The 17,568-nt window shown below is 27.2% G+C and overlaps 1 protein-coding gene across 9 annotated transcripts in view; it reads left to right on the top strand.

The window, feature by feature from the left end:
* LOC121123099 (uncharacterized) overlaps positions 1-17,568 on the top strand; it is a 325,625-nt gene that overhangs the window by 99,126 nt on the left and 208,931 nt on the right. Inside the window, exon 4 of one of the 9 annotated variants that reach the window (XM_040718187.2) lies at positions 13,584-15,797. The exons of the other annotated variants lie outside the window; for them this stretch is intronic. Coding sequence (XP_040574121.1) covers positions 13,584-13,636 — 53 coding nt within the window. The 3' untranslated portion in view covers positions 13,637-15,797. Of the gene's footprint in view, positions 1-13,583; positions 15,798-17,568 lie in introns of those variants that run through there. 9 annotated transcript variants of the gene reach the window in all.

The following is a 17,568-nucleotide window of genomic DNA, read 5'->3' as shown; positions in this document are numbered from 1 at the left end:
TTTTTAACTTATTTATAGGCATTTTCTAAAATATAAGTAATAATGATAAATTACTTATATAGTGAAAATATATACCTTAGTTCTATAATCAAACATAAAACTGTTATTCAATATCTTTTGAAAAAGATCTTTATTCATATTGTTGAAGTATGTACACACCGATTTAAAACAATATCAATGTTATAAAGAGTTGCGTTACTAAAAACATAAATACACATTCTAGTTTAAAATTAGACTACCTAAACAAGATTTAACAACAATAAAAATATCAAAAATGAACAACTGGTCAGAAAACAAGAAAGATAAAATATTGTAACACCGGTGTAACACTTTTCCCTTTATGGCATTAACCTCTCTTTAAAAAAATGTCATACTACCATATGATCCTGTTCAACGTGCCAGATATACAATACGTAATCACATCAAAGATATATTCCCAATAGTTACCTATCAAGTTTGTGATTTGTAAAGAAAAAATGGCTTGATAGGTAATTATTGGGACTATATCTTCGATGTGATGACGGACGTGGAGGGATATATAATTATTGCTCTCCAATATTGCCTACAAGCTTTGAAGTGATAAGAGCTTTTGTACTTTATAGAGAAAAATATATTGCTCGACTTTGCAGGAATGATTTTATCAATGAAGCACAAAATATAATTGTGGCTTTAGTTCCCTTTATGTTGTGTTTTGTCATATCCATATTCAATTACTATAACACTTGAAATATTCATACAAAAGGGCATTTCAAATTTGAGTTTTAATATCAGTCGAAAAGTAAAGTAATATATACAGAGTCTGGACTTTAAATCTGAAACAACTTTAGAACTCAATATCTTGTTAATCCCGAGATCTATGTTTATGATTTAGATGACAAAATGTATAAGAAAAAATACAAAATTCGTGAGATGTTCTCCGAAAACAAACGCGGTGTTCCGTTCTCGAGGCAGTGGCCGACATATTCAAGGAGTTCATTATCAAGGTTTGTGCAGAGTTCAGGGCCATATTAAAGGATGTGGTTAAAGCTGGAGTTGGTTGGTTTGAGTGATGGACTTCTATATACCTATAAGAGCAAAATATTTGTGAGTTGCTGAATTAATTTTCGGAAATAAATTGTAATATACATTATCCTTAAATTTTCTGGATTTAAAACCCCACTCTTTATAAATTTCTCGTAATAACGTAAGATATACATTTACTGACAAATGAACTTTTAAGTCTTTTTTCCTGTAGAAGTATTTACCTGATGAGGTTTTAAAAAAAATAAATAACTGTTTAGTTTGAATTAAGGCTATTATAACTTTTCGAGTTCAAATTATCGTATTTATCGCTATAGTAACCCCTATATAATGTGGATGGGTATTTTTGTCTCTAATTAGTATACACATCTGTTCTAAATGGAAGAAAATTATTATTGCTTGGTTGTAACAGCTTTTTTTCAAAGTTGTGATCCTGAAAAATCATATAAAAAAATGTGTCCAAATCTTTCAACTTCTGACCTATCAAACTTTTTGAAATCATCCAATTTAAACAACAAAAAAAACAAAAACTTATCGGTTCAAATATATTTTTGTTACATATACACAGCAAAAAATAATTTTTCTCATAAAAAAAGAAATCACTTTATAAAAAGGAAACCCTACGTGACTTTTCATAAGATAAACACTTTTCGTATAATATATAATTATGAGTAAAAGTATAAAAAACAAATATCTAAAATATCAATGTTGTTCTGCATAAATTTATACATTTTTCCTTAATTAGTAAAAAATAACAGCTGTCTAAATATATGTTACTATTGAAATTATTTGTGTCTTAAAACTGTGCCAAAAACCAAGGGATATTTCTTAATTGGCAATCTAAGTATGCATAATTGGTCGTCTAGTTTTTTTATTTTTTATTAACATGTATTTTCAACCCAGGCTGCATTGACACAATACATAATCATGATAACTTCAAACCATCATTAACTCATAAATCAAGATCAAAGTAATATAGAAACTCCCAATTCTAACTAACTTAATTAGTTACATTATACCTAAATAATGAAGAAATACCTATTGATGATAATGTGTTATTTAATCAAATGATTTTTTTTAAACATATCCATCTTGTTTTATGCTTAATCAACACCTTGTTTAAAGTTGGTTAATTAACATATTCGACAAACTATTAAAAAGAAATAGTTTGGAATGAATCTACAAAGATATTTGTGATGTCAAAAAACAAGAACTGGTTTTTTTAAAAAGTGGAGCAGTGCATTTGTTTATTTATTTTGCTTTCAATCTAGCATTAAATATAATATTATTTATTTAAATTAATGATTATGTTTAATTAGTTTGCTAATTTTATAAATAATGATTTTGGCACTCTTTAGTATAATAAAAAAATAAAAGCAAATAATCGTTCATTATCAATTAAGGAGTCAAACTAACACAAAATTATTTCATTATATATTAAATATGGAGAAAATATAATTTATAAAAAGATATTTTAATAATTACATGCAGATAATTTATAAGTATTTTAGTCTAATAATACGATAAATGAACATAGTCTTTAAAAAATAACGTTTTTGTATATTGAAATTTTAATTATGAACTAATTAATATGGAAAAGTGTATACATATTATAAAATATATTTCCAGAAAATGTGGGGCATAGCTGGTCAAAGAAGGGTATACTAGGCCTGTTTATTCATGGATTACGTGAAAAATTTATCAGCTTCTAAAGCTTAAAGGCATGTTGTCTAATCCAAAAAAAAAAATTTATAGACATTACACATTTTAGTAGTTGATTTAAGTTTTACTCATCTGAAAATAACGCTCGTTCTGCTGAACTAACGTTTTCTATTTGTTTTTGTATTCATAATTTTGACATTGGTTATTAAAATTTTAATACCCGAGTACGATTTACTTTATACTTCTTAATGAAGCTCCAAGTAACAGAGTACAACTTTTTCATCATGAAAAACTATGTAGCAATACTGTTTTTAGTCCAAGTTGGATTAGTTTAAGTGTACATATTTAAATCTAGGGATGGGTAATCGACGTCTAAAGTTTCGATTGCAATACCTGTTTGTAAATAATTTAATCCCAGATACATTATAACATGTGAATTAGAGCTGAGTTAAAATAGAGAATAATATTTATTACATGATTTAATTTACCTTTACAACTAATAAAGGTTTATAATATCGTTAAAAAATAACTATTTAAAAGGATATTAAATCTAGAAGAGCTGTGGTTGATTAGTTTTCATCAACACCAACTCTAACGCCGACTGGTGAAAAATGTTCCGACTCAGACTATACAATCTCTGGGTATTTCTATTATGTACAAATTTCAATTGAATAGGTTTTTTAAAGAATAAAATAATCCATCATTTAAATGAAAAAATAGTTTAAATCGTAGAAATGATAATCTTGAAATGTGAAAAATTCCATTATACCCACAAAAAAAAAAACTACCTAAATATTTTTGAACTATTTTTGAAACTTTATTTTATAATGTAAATATAAATTTAATACTATAATGCTTACTTATACTTAAACCTTACAACTCCATTCAAACCAATTAAAGGAAGCCTAAAAAAACAATGAAAACCCCAATATGTAATGTTTGCAAAATTAAATATGTATTTGATTTTAATTTATTCAGGTTTTATTTTATTTTGAATTTTTTTACTCTATTGAATATTGACCCCTGCAAAGAAAAATCATCGTAGATTAATTATTATTTATTAATTCAATACAAATAATATTTGAAAGTTCGTCCCTCTATATTTTATTCAGAGCTCTCGTAGAAGAAGCATTAATCATTTTTGTATCTATATATTTTATACTTATTTATGAAGCATACAAATATTTTCTTTGTCATCAAGTTTTGATATCTGTATTTTTTTTTGTCTTATTCTATATAAAAGGTTAAATCATGCTATTTTTGAATAATATATATATATATTATATATACCTAGATAGAAGGAGGATAAAAGGTAACTATTATAGATGGATGACAAAAGTGAAATTTCTAAGGTCAAAATTTATTTTTATTTATCTGTATAATAAATAATCTTATAAATATCAGAGGTGGGTACTGTGAATTGAGTCCATATTTTGAAAACTTGCGACCTGACTCGATCACACAGTTAAGGACTCGAGACTTGACTTTGGCTCAAAAATTAAGAATCGAAATCAGAATTAGACTCAACATGGGAGCGTTGTAACAGTAGATTTTTATCTAACATGAAAAAATATACATCTTTAAAATTTACAACACAACAGCTGTATTAATAGATTGCAAGTTATTATGAAAAAAAAACCCAGTATTTTTTCATCTTTTCTTCGATAAAAACGGGCTTTGAGGGTTAAATATGATTTTTTTTGAGGATTGATATTTTTTTAATACTGTTAATAAGCAGGTTAAAAACCACTGCCGATCCTTCACAAAGTATTTTGGCCCCTCAAAATTTACTTGATAATGAACTCTGGTCCTCAGTTTTTAGTCTGCTTGGTATCTTTGTGGTAGCTTTAACTAACCCATGAACCCAGGATGTTTTTTTTGGAAGTATTTTGAGGGGGCCAAAATGTATTCTAAAGGGTTGAAGGTGGTTTTTAACCTGCTTTGTAGTCTTACCAGTGCATAAAACAAGTTTTTGGCCAAGGTATTTTGATTTTGTTTGGAAATTACTGTAAATTTTTCCAATTACAATTTTCAACGCTAGGAAATTTTATCCAAGGCAATTTGTCCCTATGCCAATTTCCTCAATAGCAATTTTGAACTAGAAATTTTCCCTAGGGAAATTTTCCTTGTACATTGAAATTTAATACGTCATGGAAAGTCTAGATTATTATTTCATTAAAGAATATTTTTTTAATTTTTAAACTCAATTTTGATATTTATATTTTTTAACGGTTGCTATAGTTTAAACTTATGAACATTTGTTTATTAAAATTTAGCGAGTATAAGTTAAAGGAATGTAAAAACTATTGTGGCAAACACAAAAAAGTTTGCAACTGTCCTTTGCCTCTTTTTTAAAATATCTTTATTTTTCTGACTAAATAAAAGTATTTAATAACTCAAACTGGATTAAATCAAAATATTCAAAGACCCGGACTTGGCAACAATATTTTAGGACCGGCGTTCGTCTTACATTAATGTGACTTATCTTCACTTCTATTAACTACATTATAAAGTCATTGTTTCATTTAAATACAACAATGAAATATGTTAGAGCACTTCATCATCCAAATTAAACAAATGAAATTTGGCTCAGTTTTTCATTATATTATGTACAAAAAATTAAAAGAAAACTAACAAATGAGGTATGTTCGTGAATATCCTTCAGGTCTAATCTGATTGATTACAATTTTTACACCTCAAATTACCATTAAAAAAGTGGGCAGTCTAATGCAGGAATTTTTTCTTTGTTAATTACACGTTTAAAGGTTACTTATAAAACGGTAAATTATAAATGCAAAAATATTTATACATTCATATGTAGGTAAATAATATTTATTCCAGCCTTGACTTTTAAAAAAACTATTTTTAAATGTTGAAATGAGTTAATTTCTTCGTTTGATTAATAGTTTGAATAAATATCTATATTTTTTGGGGTGAAAATATGTATTTGTATTAAAATAAAAGTTAATACAAATATTTTAGAAGGTTCTAATGGTTTTTCAGAGTTATGAACCTTTCAGTATAAATCAAGAATGATTATTAATTTATTTCTACTTAAATTACATATATCAATTAGTTTTTACTTCTTTGAGAACGTTTTGATTCGATATATTTTTGTAGTAGGTTATTTACAAGCTAATCACTAATTGTCAATCGGGTTTTTTGGTGTAACAAATCTAATTTGTTACATTTTCCAATTCTTTTTAGTACTTTTTTTCATTCAATATGTAGATTTTGAACTATTTTTGAAGAAAAAAAAGTATATATATATATTAATTGCAATATCAGCTGTTTATATATTTAAAAAAACAAACAATAATAAAAATACTTGAAACAGTTTTAATAGAGTACAAAAAGCTAAAAAAATGGCATAAACTAACAAATGGGTTGAAAATTACCGAGCTTTACTAAGAAATCACGTTTTTTCCCGTTTCTATTTGGTTTTTAAAAGTATTATTGATTAGTTTATGCTTTAAAAATACTCAAATATTCATATAAAGAATATTTGGGATTATGTTCTATTTGAAAGGAATATATTACTTGTCAACACAAAATCAGGATATATTGATTTTTCTTAATTTAGAGGCTAAATTATACTTATTTTCATCGACAAATTATTTATTTTCTATTCAAAAAATATTTTGACGGATTATAATTTGCACTGACAGTAGCAAAATTTCATCGTCACAACAAAAGAGTTAAAAGTTGATTGATTTTATTTAAAAGACCATATTGGCGCCAAATTAAGCCATTACAGGCAATAATTATTTGGGACAGTTAGAAAAAATTAAAAGCTTAGTTTACATATTTAGGATTTAAATAAAAGAATTAGAAAGAAAAATTATAAAAGGCTCATGGAACCTAAGTAGGGTGCATTTAGTTGACCTATTACCAGTATCAGCGAATAAAATGATTAAAAACTTACCAAAAGCAACAACAAGGACCACAAAAACATTTCAATAGAAATTTATGAATATTTAAACCTTACAGGCAGCCATAATTTTGAATTGAATATCACTCACAATTTAATTTAATTATTTTTTTTTAAAACAATCTCTTAAGTAATTAGTTTCTTCTTTTCTTTTATGTATAATATGATTTTGTACTCCAAGCGGCAGATACATAAGAATTATTTAAAAAAAACTATTGTATCTAGATTGAAATATTTATACTTGTGTGTAGCGATAAACTAATTACCCTATCGTTTAGATTGAGTTAAGCTTCATAAATCAAAGGAAGGCTTTTAGTTTTAGATGCCATTTTAGTCAAAATATATCCAAAAAATCAAAGTATATTATTCTCATTTTCCTCACTTTGGTTCAAGGATGCTTTTGTCTCCACGCAACACATATATACATAGGTGTCTTAAAATACTTCATTCTATTTTTGCACAATATTAAGAAATGATTGCATACAAATTCAATTATATTCAATTTGTGTAAATGTTCATGACAAAAGTTAATAAGATAAAAATACTGTTCATTTTTACTTATACTACCTACCAATATTTGCCGCTAAAATAAAGCACCAATCATTTAAAAATATGTTTAAGAAAATGTATTTTCCATCATGTTAAAAAAATAGGGCATCGAGAAGAAAATTATGACTCTATATAGTTTAATGAAATTGAGATTGAATCTAAGATACATATGACTAAGAAAAGAAATATGATCATGCTATGTTTATAAATTTACTAAATACATACCGTGACATTAACTTGTATACATACTTTAATCTGATTAAAGCCTCACGATTTGATTTTTTTTTTGCTAACTTCATTATCTTTCTTAAAAAAGAATAAAAAATACACTTACGATATTTCATAATTATATGTGGGAATATCAGATAATTTAAATAAATACTTAGTTATTATGAAATTATAAGATAATAAATGTTTGGAAATTTTGAGTTAATATAACAAGCAGGAAAAAATCGGAATCTTTGTATGAAATTATAAGAATAGGGGATGGTATCTTCTTTCCTCAAATACTTTTTTGTGACCTACGAAAAACCTTTTATGAAGTATTATAAATCTGATTTGGGAAAAAGCTTATAGAATTAAATCATTTGAATATAAATTAATGAACACATAGTTAATCTTTATGGTATCTCACAACCTTTTTTTTTTAAATAAAAATAAAGAGAGCTCAAATTGTATGAGTGTTGAATATTTGAAACGCCTAATTTGAGTTCAATCAATCAACACGTCCAGACTAGAGATTGTCATTGTATATTAGTTTTTAATAATGGGGGTTCTGTAAAATTTAATTGTTCTCTCAGGATCTTAACGAAAACAATTTTTATATCAAGAAACGGAAAAATATACGATGTTAATAGTATGTGACCTATATCATTGGTCGTAATAGGGCTGTCTCAGTTCTTATTTAGGACCGTGGTCCAGTCCAGTCCCATTTTTCTGTCCTTAAAGAAGGTAAAATTGATCCCTCGTGACGTCAATGAGGTTGTTTTGTCCTTTTTTTAAATTATTCAATTAATAAAATAAATTATATAACTAAGTAGCAGTATGATATATTCGTATTATATTGAGCTATAATCAAAAAAATCATATTTTTTTGCAAGATATGTGCAATAATATTAATACATATTTCAAATACAGGTGTGCACGTCTAAAACTGAACACTCTTTTAAATTTTACGGCTTGAGGGCTTGACGAGGGGTTCTCTTGTAGACCTTAAGGCCAAGATCTTTCTTAAATCGCCAGGTCCATGGTCCTTCTGCTGACGTTGACCTCCCTGGAGAGGCCGCTGACGGTGACCTTGCCTTTCTTGTCCTCGACATACTTTTTCAGGGCAGCAACCATTTCGTCCGACCTTCGAGGCCTTTACTTAGATCTTGTGGTCGACTCAGGAGTCCTTTGGCTACCACGCTGTAAACTGTGGTGTGGCTGCAGTTTTGAACCTTGGCAATTTAAGTGGGAGTTTTTCCTCGCGCGGGAAGTTCCAAAATTGCAACCCGACGTCTCTCCATATTATCCGCTGTTGTTTCACTGTTGCTATTTAGATTTTGCTGGAGTTTTGTTTATAACTAGTTAAGACTCTTGCCTCAAAGTATAAACTGGTTTCAACTCAATAAAATCACGAATATGTGCATGGCGTACAATTTAAAGGAGTAGGCTGTTTTAGACGCGCACACCTGTATCTTATTTGATTTAATAAGTCATTGATGTTTTTATGAAGAATTCCAAGTACCGACAGTTAAGGACCGGTCCTAAGACTGGCCATTCATTTGTAACTTATCAACTAAAAAACAAACTAGAACGATTTTTCACAAAATTGGGATGGATTACATTGGATTCTATGACAACTTTTCGTCAAATTCTATTAGAAAGCTGTTCTTATTAACACTTAATTGCGCTTAAGGTAGTCAAAATGGATCGTCACAATAATAGAATAAGAAATTGATAGATAATATTTCAAAGACCGTATTAATAAGTTTCTATCAAAATTTAAACAAAAGCTAAAATTCTTTGGTATCTTAACGCATCCCACAAATTTGAATACAAAGGCAGTAACTGACTCAAACATATATATGTAATATCGGCATGTATGTATATTAGACTCCATCAAAATGACAAAAATTTGGAATTTGGTATCGCTGGATATTCCTCTTAAACAAGAAAATGTCTGTCAAACGTCAAAAAAAAAAAATCATTAGTAAATCTGTAAAATGTTGAAAGAAAAGAAGGAAATTTTGATGTTTTATCTTTAAATATTATAGATAAAGTATATATTTTACAACAATATTTCTCTAGTTTGCCTCATTTTATAAATATTTTAGTTCCAAGCATATTGCCAATCAATAAATATTATCTTTCAGTACCACGTATTATTCGCATGTATTTTGATGTTTCTCTTCATTTTGATTACTTAAATCTAATTTTTTGATATCAAATGAGAAATATACTATAACTAAATATACTTTCGTTGTTCATATATTTCAAATAAGACACCCTATTTTACCAATTTATAATTTTAGACAGCGAAAAGTGGGAAACTGAGCTGAAGCGTAGGTTACTTCTTTCACTGCACGTTCACAACTTTGTATTTTGAGAAGTTGATGGGGGTGAAGAGGCAAAACTAATTAGTTGACTTTGAGGAATGACTACTGTGATAAAATGTCCAGTAGCATTGTTCCAATCCTGGATATTAATAATTGAATTAGCATCCCAATTGTGGTTAGCTGAACAGTATGGTCAGAATTGATATCTCCCAAATCACTTCCATCTCTTATGTATATTATTTTTGGTATCCTGAAGTGTCTTATCTTCTTGCTTAGAGCTTGATAGTAACGATAATAGAAGATACATACCTTTCTTCACAATTGTCATGGCGATACTTTTTTACTTTTTTTGAAAGTGTATCTTTTTTTTTCATGTCCTGAATTATCATGTTAAATGTAATGTATCTGATATACCGATCAAAATATTAAAATCTACTTTAATTTTGAACCACATATGGAAGTAAAAATTCAGAATTAACTCGACTATAACGCACAACTTTTTGTTTTATCTCCAGCCAACCCATGCTTTGAGATGTAGAGTTGTACGAAACAACTTGCTGATATGAGCCATATTCAGAGTGAAACAATGACGATTTTCATTTTAAGATGTTATTCATCTGCAATTCCTAATATAATCATTTTTGTAATGTGATAAGTCTAAAATGGAATATTAGACAAATCATCAACGACACTTTCAGACTTTTCATGCAGGGGGAAACTTGTGTTTATTTTTCTGAATTTATTATTAAATTCGAAGTCGTAATTTTTTAAATTTGATATATACTATTAATATAATCTAGGACACCTGAAAACGAGTTGGCTCAATTATTGGGACCATTGAGCTCATTTATTATATGACATTGCGGTAATTTATTGTTATGAATTCACACACTATTCATACACGTATATTGACCAGAAGTTTCCCTATTAATTGCCCTCTAAGTATGTTCTACTATATATTGTAAAATATTATTTGGCATAAATGAACAACAAAAGTATATTGAATAATAATATACAAGACACTTGGTATCAAAAAACAAGCTTTGAGTAGTAAAAATGAAGGGTAACGTATAAATATATGCGCCTTATACGCAGTATCAAAAGAAAATGTTTATCTATTGGTAGCATGCTATGAACTAAAATATTCGTCCTTTGAGGCAAGTAGGAGAAAAATTGTTAAAATATTGTTGCAACAAATACGTTTAATCTGTAATACTTAATAAATGATTATCCTTTAACTGCATTCAATTCGTTAATTTTAAAGAAACAACATCAAAATTCCTTTTTTTCGACATTTTACAGATTTTCAAATCAAAATGCATCCATGATGGACCACCACTTTCATTGTTCATTTGATGGTTATTTTTTTATTTAGAAGAGTAAAATGCAAAATAAAAAATATCCGGCAATATCAAATTCCCAACTTTTGTCATTACGGTACAACCTAATGTATATATATAACTTTTTTTTTCCTTGATTTTTGTTCACTATTTATTTTTATGTTCACGCACCACATAGTTAAATATTACATGTGAACACAAATACATCTTAATTTTTGGTAATAAAATACTATTAAAAAAAGTAGTACTTTAATTATATTAGGTATTTGCATTCCTATTTAGACTTGAAATATCCCCATAAAAATCCTAAACAATCGATAATTTTATTGCATTTAAAATCAGTCTCGAGACAAATAACCCAACTTTTCATTTTTTTAATGTTCCTTTAATTGGTCAGAGGGAGTTGCACTGCTTAAGTATAAGCAGTCATTAGAGTATTATATTTACTCCATCTGATATAGGAAGGGTCTTTGAAGTTCATATATATTTATGTATTCAGTCCTTCTGTAGAATGACCGAGTATCGAGCCTATGCACATTTAGTTCAATAGAAAAATTTATTCGATCGCGTTGTCCATTCAGCTACGTCGTTCCATTCTACCAACCTTTGTTACATTTTGATCCAGAGGCTACAAAAATATCGAGTTATTCAACAATATATAATCTTTTTTTGTATCGTTTTTATAAAGCTTTCAGTTTTCGTGTATGTAATGTTAAATGTGAGGTTTTATACCTCGTGAATGCATGAAAATAATTCATTTTTAATTGATGAGGATTTACTGGTAATTTTTCCAATAGTGAAACACAAAAGAATCCCCTGAGTGTTCCTCTTCTTGACCACTAATCAGGGGAAATAAAAGAAGAGAATCAACATCTTACAAAAGAACAATTTTAACATATGAGTTGTTGATGATTTGGTTACATATCACTGTGCAAAAAAATCATTGTTTTTATTTTATAAATGTTCTATTTTGGTATTTTACATATTGAATATTCTAATGAATATAACTTCAACAAATGTGAATGCTACCCTTTAATAATTACAATTTTCTTTAACTGCCACGCTCAATATAAAAATGTATAATTGACCACTTAGAATGATCATAAAAAAGTACTTAACTAGCGCACATACATCTATCTTAAGAATTAGATTTAAAGAAATTAGTATATTAACTACATTTTTTTTCTTCTTCACAATGGGTTTTCTTTTGTGTAGATATGTATGTAGATACCCGTTCATACATGGAAAAGTCATTAAAAGCCTCTAGCTATGATATCAGATAAAAGAAAAAAAAATGTTGATTAAATCATGTTTTTCGCCTCTTTTTTTTCTTCAAGAAGCTACTTAAATTATTATTGATTTATATTATTATAATATAATAATAGATTTAAATCTAATTGTACAATTATACTCTTTTTAAGTAGCCTCTGGATTTTTGTATTAGGTTTTTTATACGCTTTATCGGAAAATTTAATAATGATTCTATATTGATATACAATTTTTTTTCTATTATACATAATTATATATCTATTTTAAAGGCATGTTACTAGATATTAATAGTTATAATTAAAATGAAAGAAATGGTTATTTGAACAATTACAACGGGCTCGGTGATCAAATAATAACTCAGATACCTTTAAACTATAAATATTGAAAGCTTCAATGCCTTAATTGATAAAATTTTGAGCTGCACTATTCTTTGCAAGCCATCAAATGTCTATTTTATATCTTCTCTTTTTCTAAAAATAATTTTTTAAATCTTATATTAAGGGTAATTTTTATAAAGAATTTTGGATCTATTTTTTCTTATATTAATAGTCGTTTGTTATATTTTCGTGCCACTCTCCTTATAAACATAACGATATATAAAATAAATATATATCCACACTACTGGGCATTTGCATAGCCATCTATCCTCACTAGCCGTATTATTCTTGTTGTTAATAGTATGAAATTTACTATTACTTAGGTTAATATTTAATATTTAGGTTAACATTTAGTAAAATTGAAAATAATATTTGTCGGATTTATCCTATAAATTTAGTATTATTTATAGTAAACTCTTTCAAATTACATATATTATTAAATATTTGAATTTTATAGTCGCTAGTGCCGTAACTAGGGTTAGACGCTAGGGAGTCGTGCACCTACAACTAAATTGTAATATAACTTAAATTCTACTAAAACTACAGAATTGTGAACAGATTTGGAAATATTGTGCTTCATAATATTTTATTTTTAAATGTGCTACTATAGATGTGACTCGTAAGTGGTGTGATAATATTATTATTGGTTATATTTTTTCTTGCACATACAGTTTTTAAGATGAAAGTAATTTTGTTAATTATAAGTTTGCTTATTTATTTCTGGTAAATGAATAAATTTGATAAAACCTCCTTCTTTGAAATGATATATTTTTTATAAAAATAAAAAATGGATCTACGAGAACTTCTTGCTTCAAGACTAAAGGAGAATAATTTAGTAAACCACGATGTTCACGTTAGCGGAATTTTGATTTAACTGCATTTTTTCATTTGACAGTCCGCTATTTACTGTTTACAGTCATATCACAGACTTATGGGACATCTGACTGAATCACTCCAAAGGATTTTGGAATGGAAGGATGATGGCGGACAATTGTTGGATGCTGTATCGTGACAATCAAACCAAATATTGAAGAGGAAGTCACATTCAAAACTCTTATAATATATAATCTTTATGTATTTGTATATTGTTGTTTTGTGTTCCCAAAATTAAAATTTATGAATAAAGTTTGATCTTATGTCATATATGTAATAATCTCAAAAAATTGGTAAAATTTCAAGCCACTGTATTTCGAAAACTCTACGTGCTACAAAAAAAAAAAAAAAAAAAAAAAAAAAATCATTTATTTTTTACTCGAGTAATTAGACATGGGCTGATGTCAAAATATTTTCCAATCCTATTAAAAACAAACATGTTTTTATCTCATGATATTTTACTAATGATTAGATGTACTTGTATCTATAAGACAATTTGTTTTGTTTGATAAAACTTGGTTTGTTTCTTTTGGCAACAAGTTCATATATAAAAAATCATAACTAAATATTTATAAGTAGCTTTTCAGTGACAAGACTTTTATTAGGCTCTGTAATCTGACTTGTTATTTTGCAGTTGCTATTATTTAAGAACATGTTTCTCATTCATCTTGTCTTTGTTGGTTTCTGCTTTACTTGATTTAAAAAGCTGTTTTGTGAGAGATAATTTGATTTAAATGTAAATTTATTTGTTACAAAGTACGGATACATCAATATGATTCCGTTATAGTATTTTTAGGAAGATGACCGTTTAAAAAAAGATTAATATATCAATTTTAGAGTACATGGGTAATAATCATTCCTATAAGTGTGAGTACTCTTTGTATTGAGCATTCATAATCTGGTTTCATTTGTTTTAATCTAATAACTGGCTGGAGAGAAAATCGCGTTTGAAAAAAATCCTTTTTGCAGCATGGATAACTTCCAAACCCAGTATATCACTAGTGTATCAGTATAACGAACAACACTTGTCACGGCCCTAGTCCTTCCTAGAATGAAGAATGTCCTTGGATATATGTCTGATTACGGAATTGATGTTTTCTCTGACCTAAAGGGGTTACCAAGCCCTGCTACATAGATTTGTAGTTTTAAAGTGACACGTTATTTGGAAAAATAAAAATATCGTCCAATTTCTTTTAAAATAGTCCCATAATAATCATTTATTAAAAGTGGATCACTTTACAAACTTCTCTATTACCCTAATATTATTGATGTAATGAGGAATAATATCATAACACCCACCATACCTCATTTGGGACTCTTTTAATATGTTATAACTGCTTCTTACTGATGCATTAAAGGAATGACCACCCAGAAAGAATAACGTAATATGTTTTTTCCTACCTTCGTTAATATTAAATGAGGAAACATATTAACAGAAGTTTATGAAAATTAATATAAAATTATACATATATATTACATACGTTTTTTGTAAACGTTGTAAATTGTACAAGTTACAAATTATACGTCCCATTTCTCTTTGCTTAATTACAAAATTTGCCATTTAATTACCAATTAGTTATTAATTGATGCTATAATTCATTTTGATCTATAAGGATTACGCTTAAATATTCCGTATTTAGCATTTTTTATATTATGACACAGAATACATACCCATTAATAATTGATATAGTAAACTCCAAAATTATGTTATTTATGAAGTAATCAATTATTGCATTATTTTCATCACTAGTACTGAAAGTAAATCGTTTAAAATAAATCATCTCAATTTTTGGTTGTAATTTGTACAATTTGTTGATAAAAGTTACAATTTCTACAACATTGCAACTTTTACACGACATATACATATATATAGTAAGAATTTTGCAGGAGTCGTAAAACTGGACTATTGTATTTATGCAATCAAGGCAAAAAACATGGAAATTGGTGCATATATTTTAAACAAAGTAAGAAATTATTAAGAATTTTAATGAACCTGGGTTTTTTTTTTTTTTTTTTTTAAAAATCATCTTATTATTCGTGAATAATTTATCAGATTGATACAATTTTATGTATTTTTGACACTTAATGCTCATACATTCTTACTATTTGAGTGCTGGAATAAATTAATACCAATTTAATTTTTTTTAATATCTCGACCATTTTATCTGTTTTTTATTTTAATGATAAAATAATAAAGATTTTACATATTTTTATATTGGCCCTCATCAAAAAGAAACTAATTTTATTATCAAATAAGACCGTAACACCTTCTACAAATTCAAAACCTTTATTCAAAAACTTTCTTTACTAATAATTATATCCAAATTATTGATAGTTGTATAACATTTTTTATAGGATTTTATGGGATTTCTTTTTTTTGTGTATTTTTTATTTTAATTTTAAGTGTAAGTTTACTCCATATTATATAATAAGTAAAAATATAGATGCACTTGTGTAAGTAAAAAAAAATATTGTATCATCTTCATCACTAGTACACAAAAGTAATTTTTTTTAAATTGTTCTTCTCATTTTTGATTACAATTTGTACAATTTGAGTATACAAGTTACAATTTGTGCAAAATTGCAACTTGAACATGATATATATTGTGAGAAATTTGCTATTATTTTATATTGTTGCATTTTGATTGAGAATAATTTAAGTCACGGAATCTTGTTGCCGATTTATTTTCTTCAAGCTGATGGGAATGTCTTATATTGTAAAACAATTTATATAAACAAAAGATTTTCCATTCTTTTTTTTTCTATAGATTAGAAGCCCTTTGTTTCAATATTATAAAAATAGAAGATGAAAAAACATTCGTGTTTAACCAACTTTTGACATGAATTTGCAAGTAATAAATTTTCTTGTAAATTGAACTATGTGAATGAAAAATAATGATTTAAGAAAAGAAAAAGTACAGTGGAACCCACTTAAGGCCTATTCTTTAATAGGCTACAGGTATAAAAGTCTCGAATTAGTCATTTAATAAAAAATATAATGATGATTTTCATTGAAGGCAGATCTTTCTATGACGGATTTTCTATATTCTGGATGAATATGCCCTTTATATTTCCCCCCCTCTAAAATACATTGTACGTAGTTAATTCAAAGAAAGATACTTAACACAAGATACCATCTTGTTTATTGAATAATAATTAAAAGCACATAGGTTCTATTAATTTATTCCAACTTAATAAAATGGGATTCCATTTTTCGTATAATTTTTATGTGAATGGTAATAATAGATGAACAATTGATGAATTTGAAATTCATTAATCGGCCATTTATAGGACAATTGATTTTATTTACCCACCATGTAGACTTGCAGGGCTCTTTTCTTTACTCCCCCCCCCTCCAAAAAAATAGGGCCCTTTTTTGACCTTTATTTAGAAGATTTAAAAATATTTTTTACATCATATTTACAAAAGGACATTTAAAAAATGATACTTTATTTCATTTTTAATTTAAACTTTTTCCTAGGCCTTCTTGCAGCCATTTAAAAAAAAATCTATAAAAGAAAATTGTTTTTTGTATTCATGAAAAACTGCAGTAATTAACTGATTTTCATGAATTGCACCAATAAAAATTTCAGAAATAAATTAAAATTTATTTAATTTAATAGAATATTATGTCAAACTATTGCTTAGCAATATTTATTTTCAATGGCAAACACAAGTTTCTTACTACTCCAAGACATGATAGCAACTGACTGTATTTTCAAGATAACTTTAGAATATCAGCTATAGAATGAAGCCACGCCCATCCCACAACTACTTCTATACCCTGACTGCCACTTATTATAAAAAAGGAAGTTAGGTTGTCGCACGTGTTTTATACATTACGCCCTCCTAACTATGTGACCACATGGTCTGTAAATGTCTCCAATCTATGTATGTATTAATTAGAAATAGTGGATTTCTTTTATAGTGAACAGATTTAATCGGTCCATCAAGATTCGGCTTAAGTCGGTTTCATTGAACTTTTAATATATGAATACTTTCAATAA

This window comes from Lepeophtheirus salmonis, chromosome 8 (genome assembly GCF_016086655.4).
Source record: "Lepeophtheirus salmonis chromosome 8, UVic_Lsal_1.4, whole genome shotgun sequence".
Lineage (NCBI taxonomy): Eukaryota > Metazoa > Arthropoda > Copepoda > Siphonostomatoida > Caligidae > Lepeophtheirus > Lepeophtheirus salmonis.
Note: the sequence above shows the minus strand (reverse complement) of the source record. Positions and strands in the feature narration are given on the sequence as shown.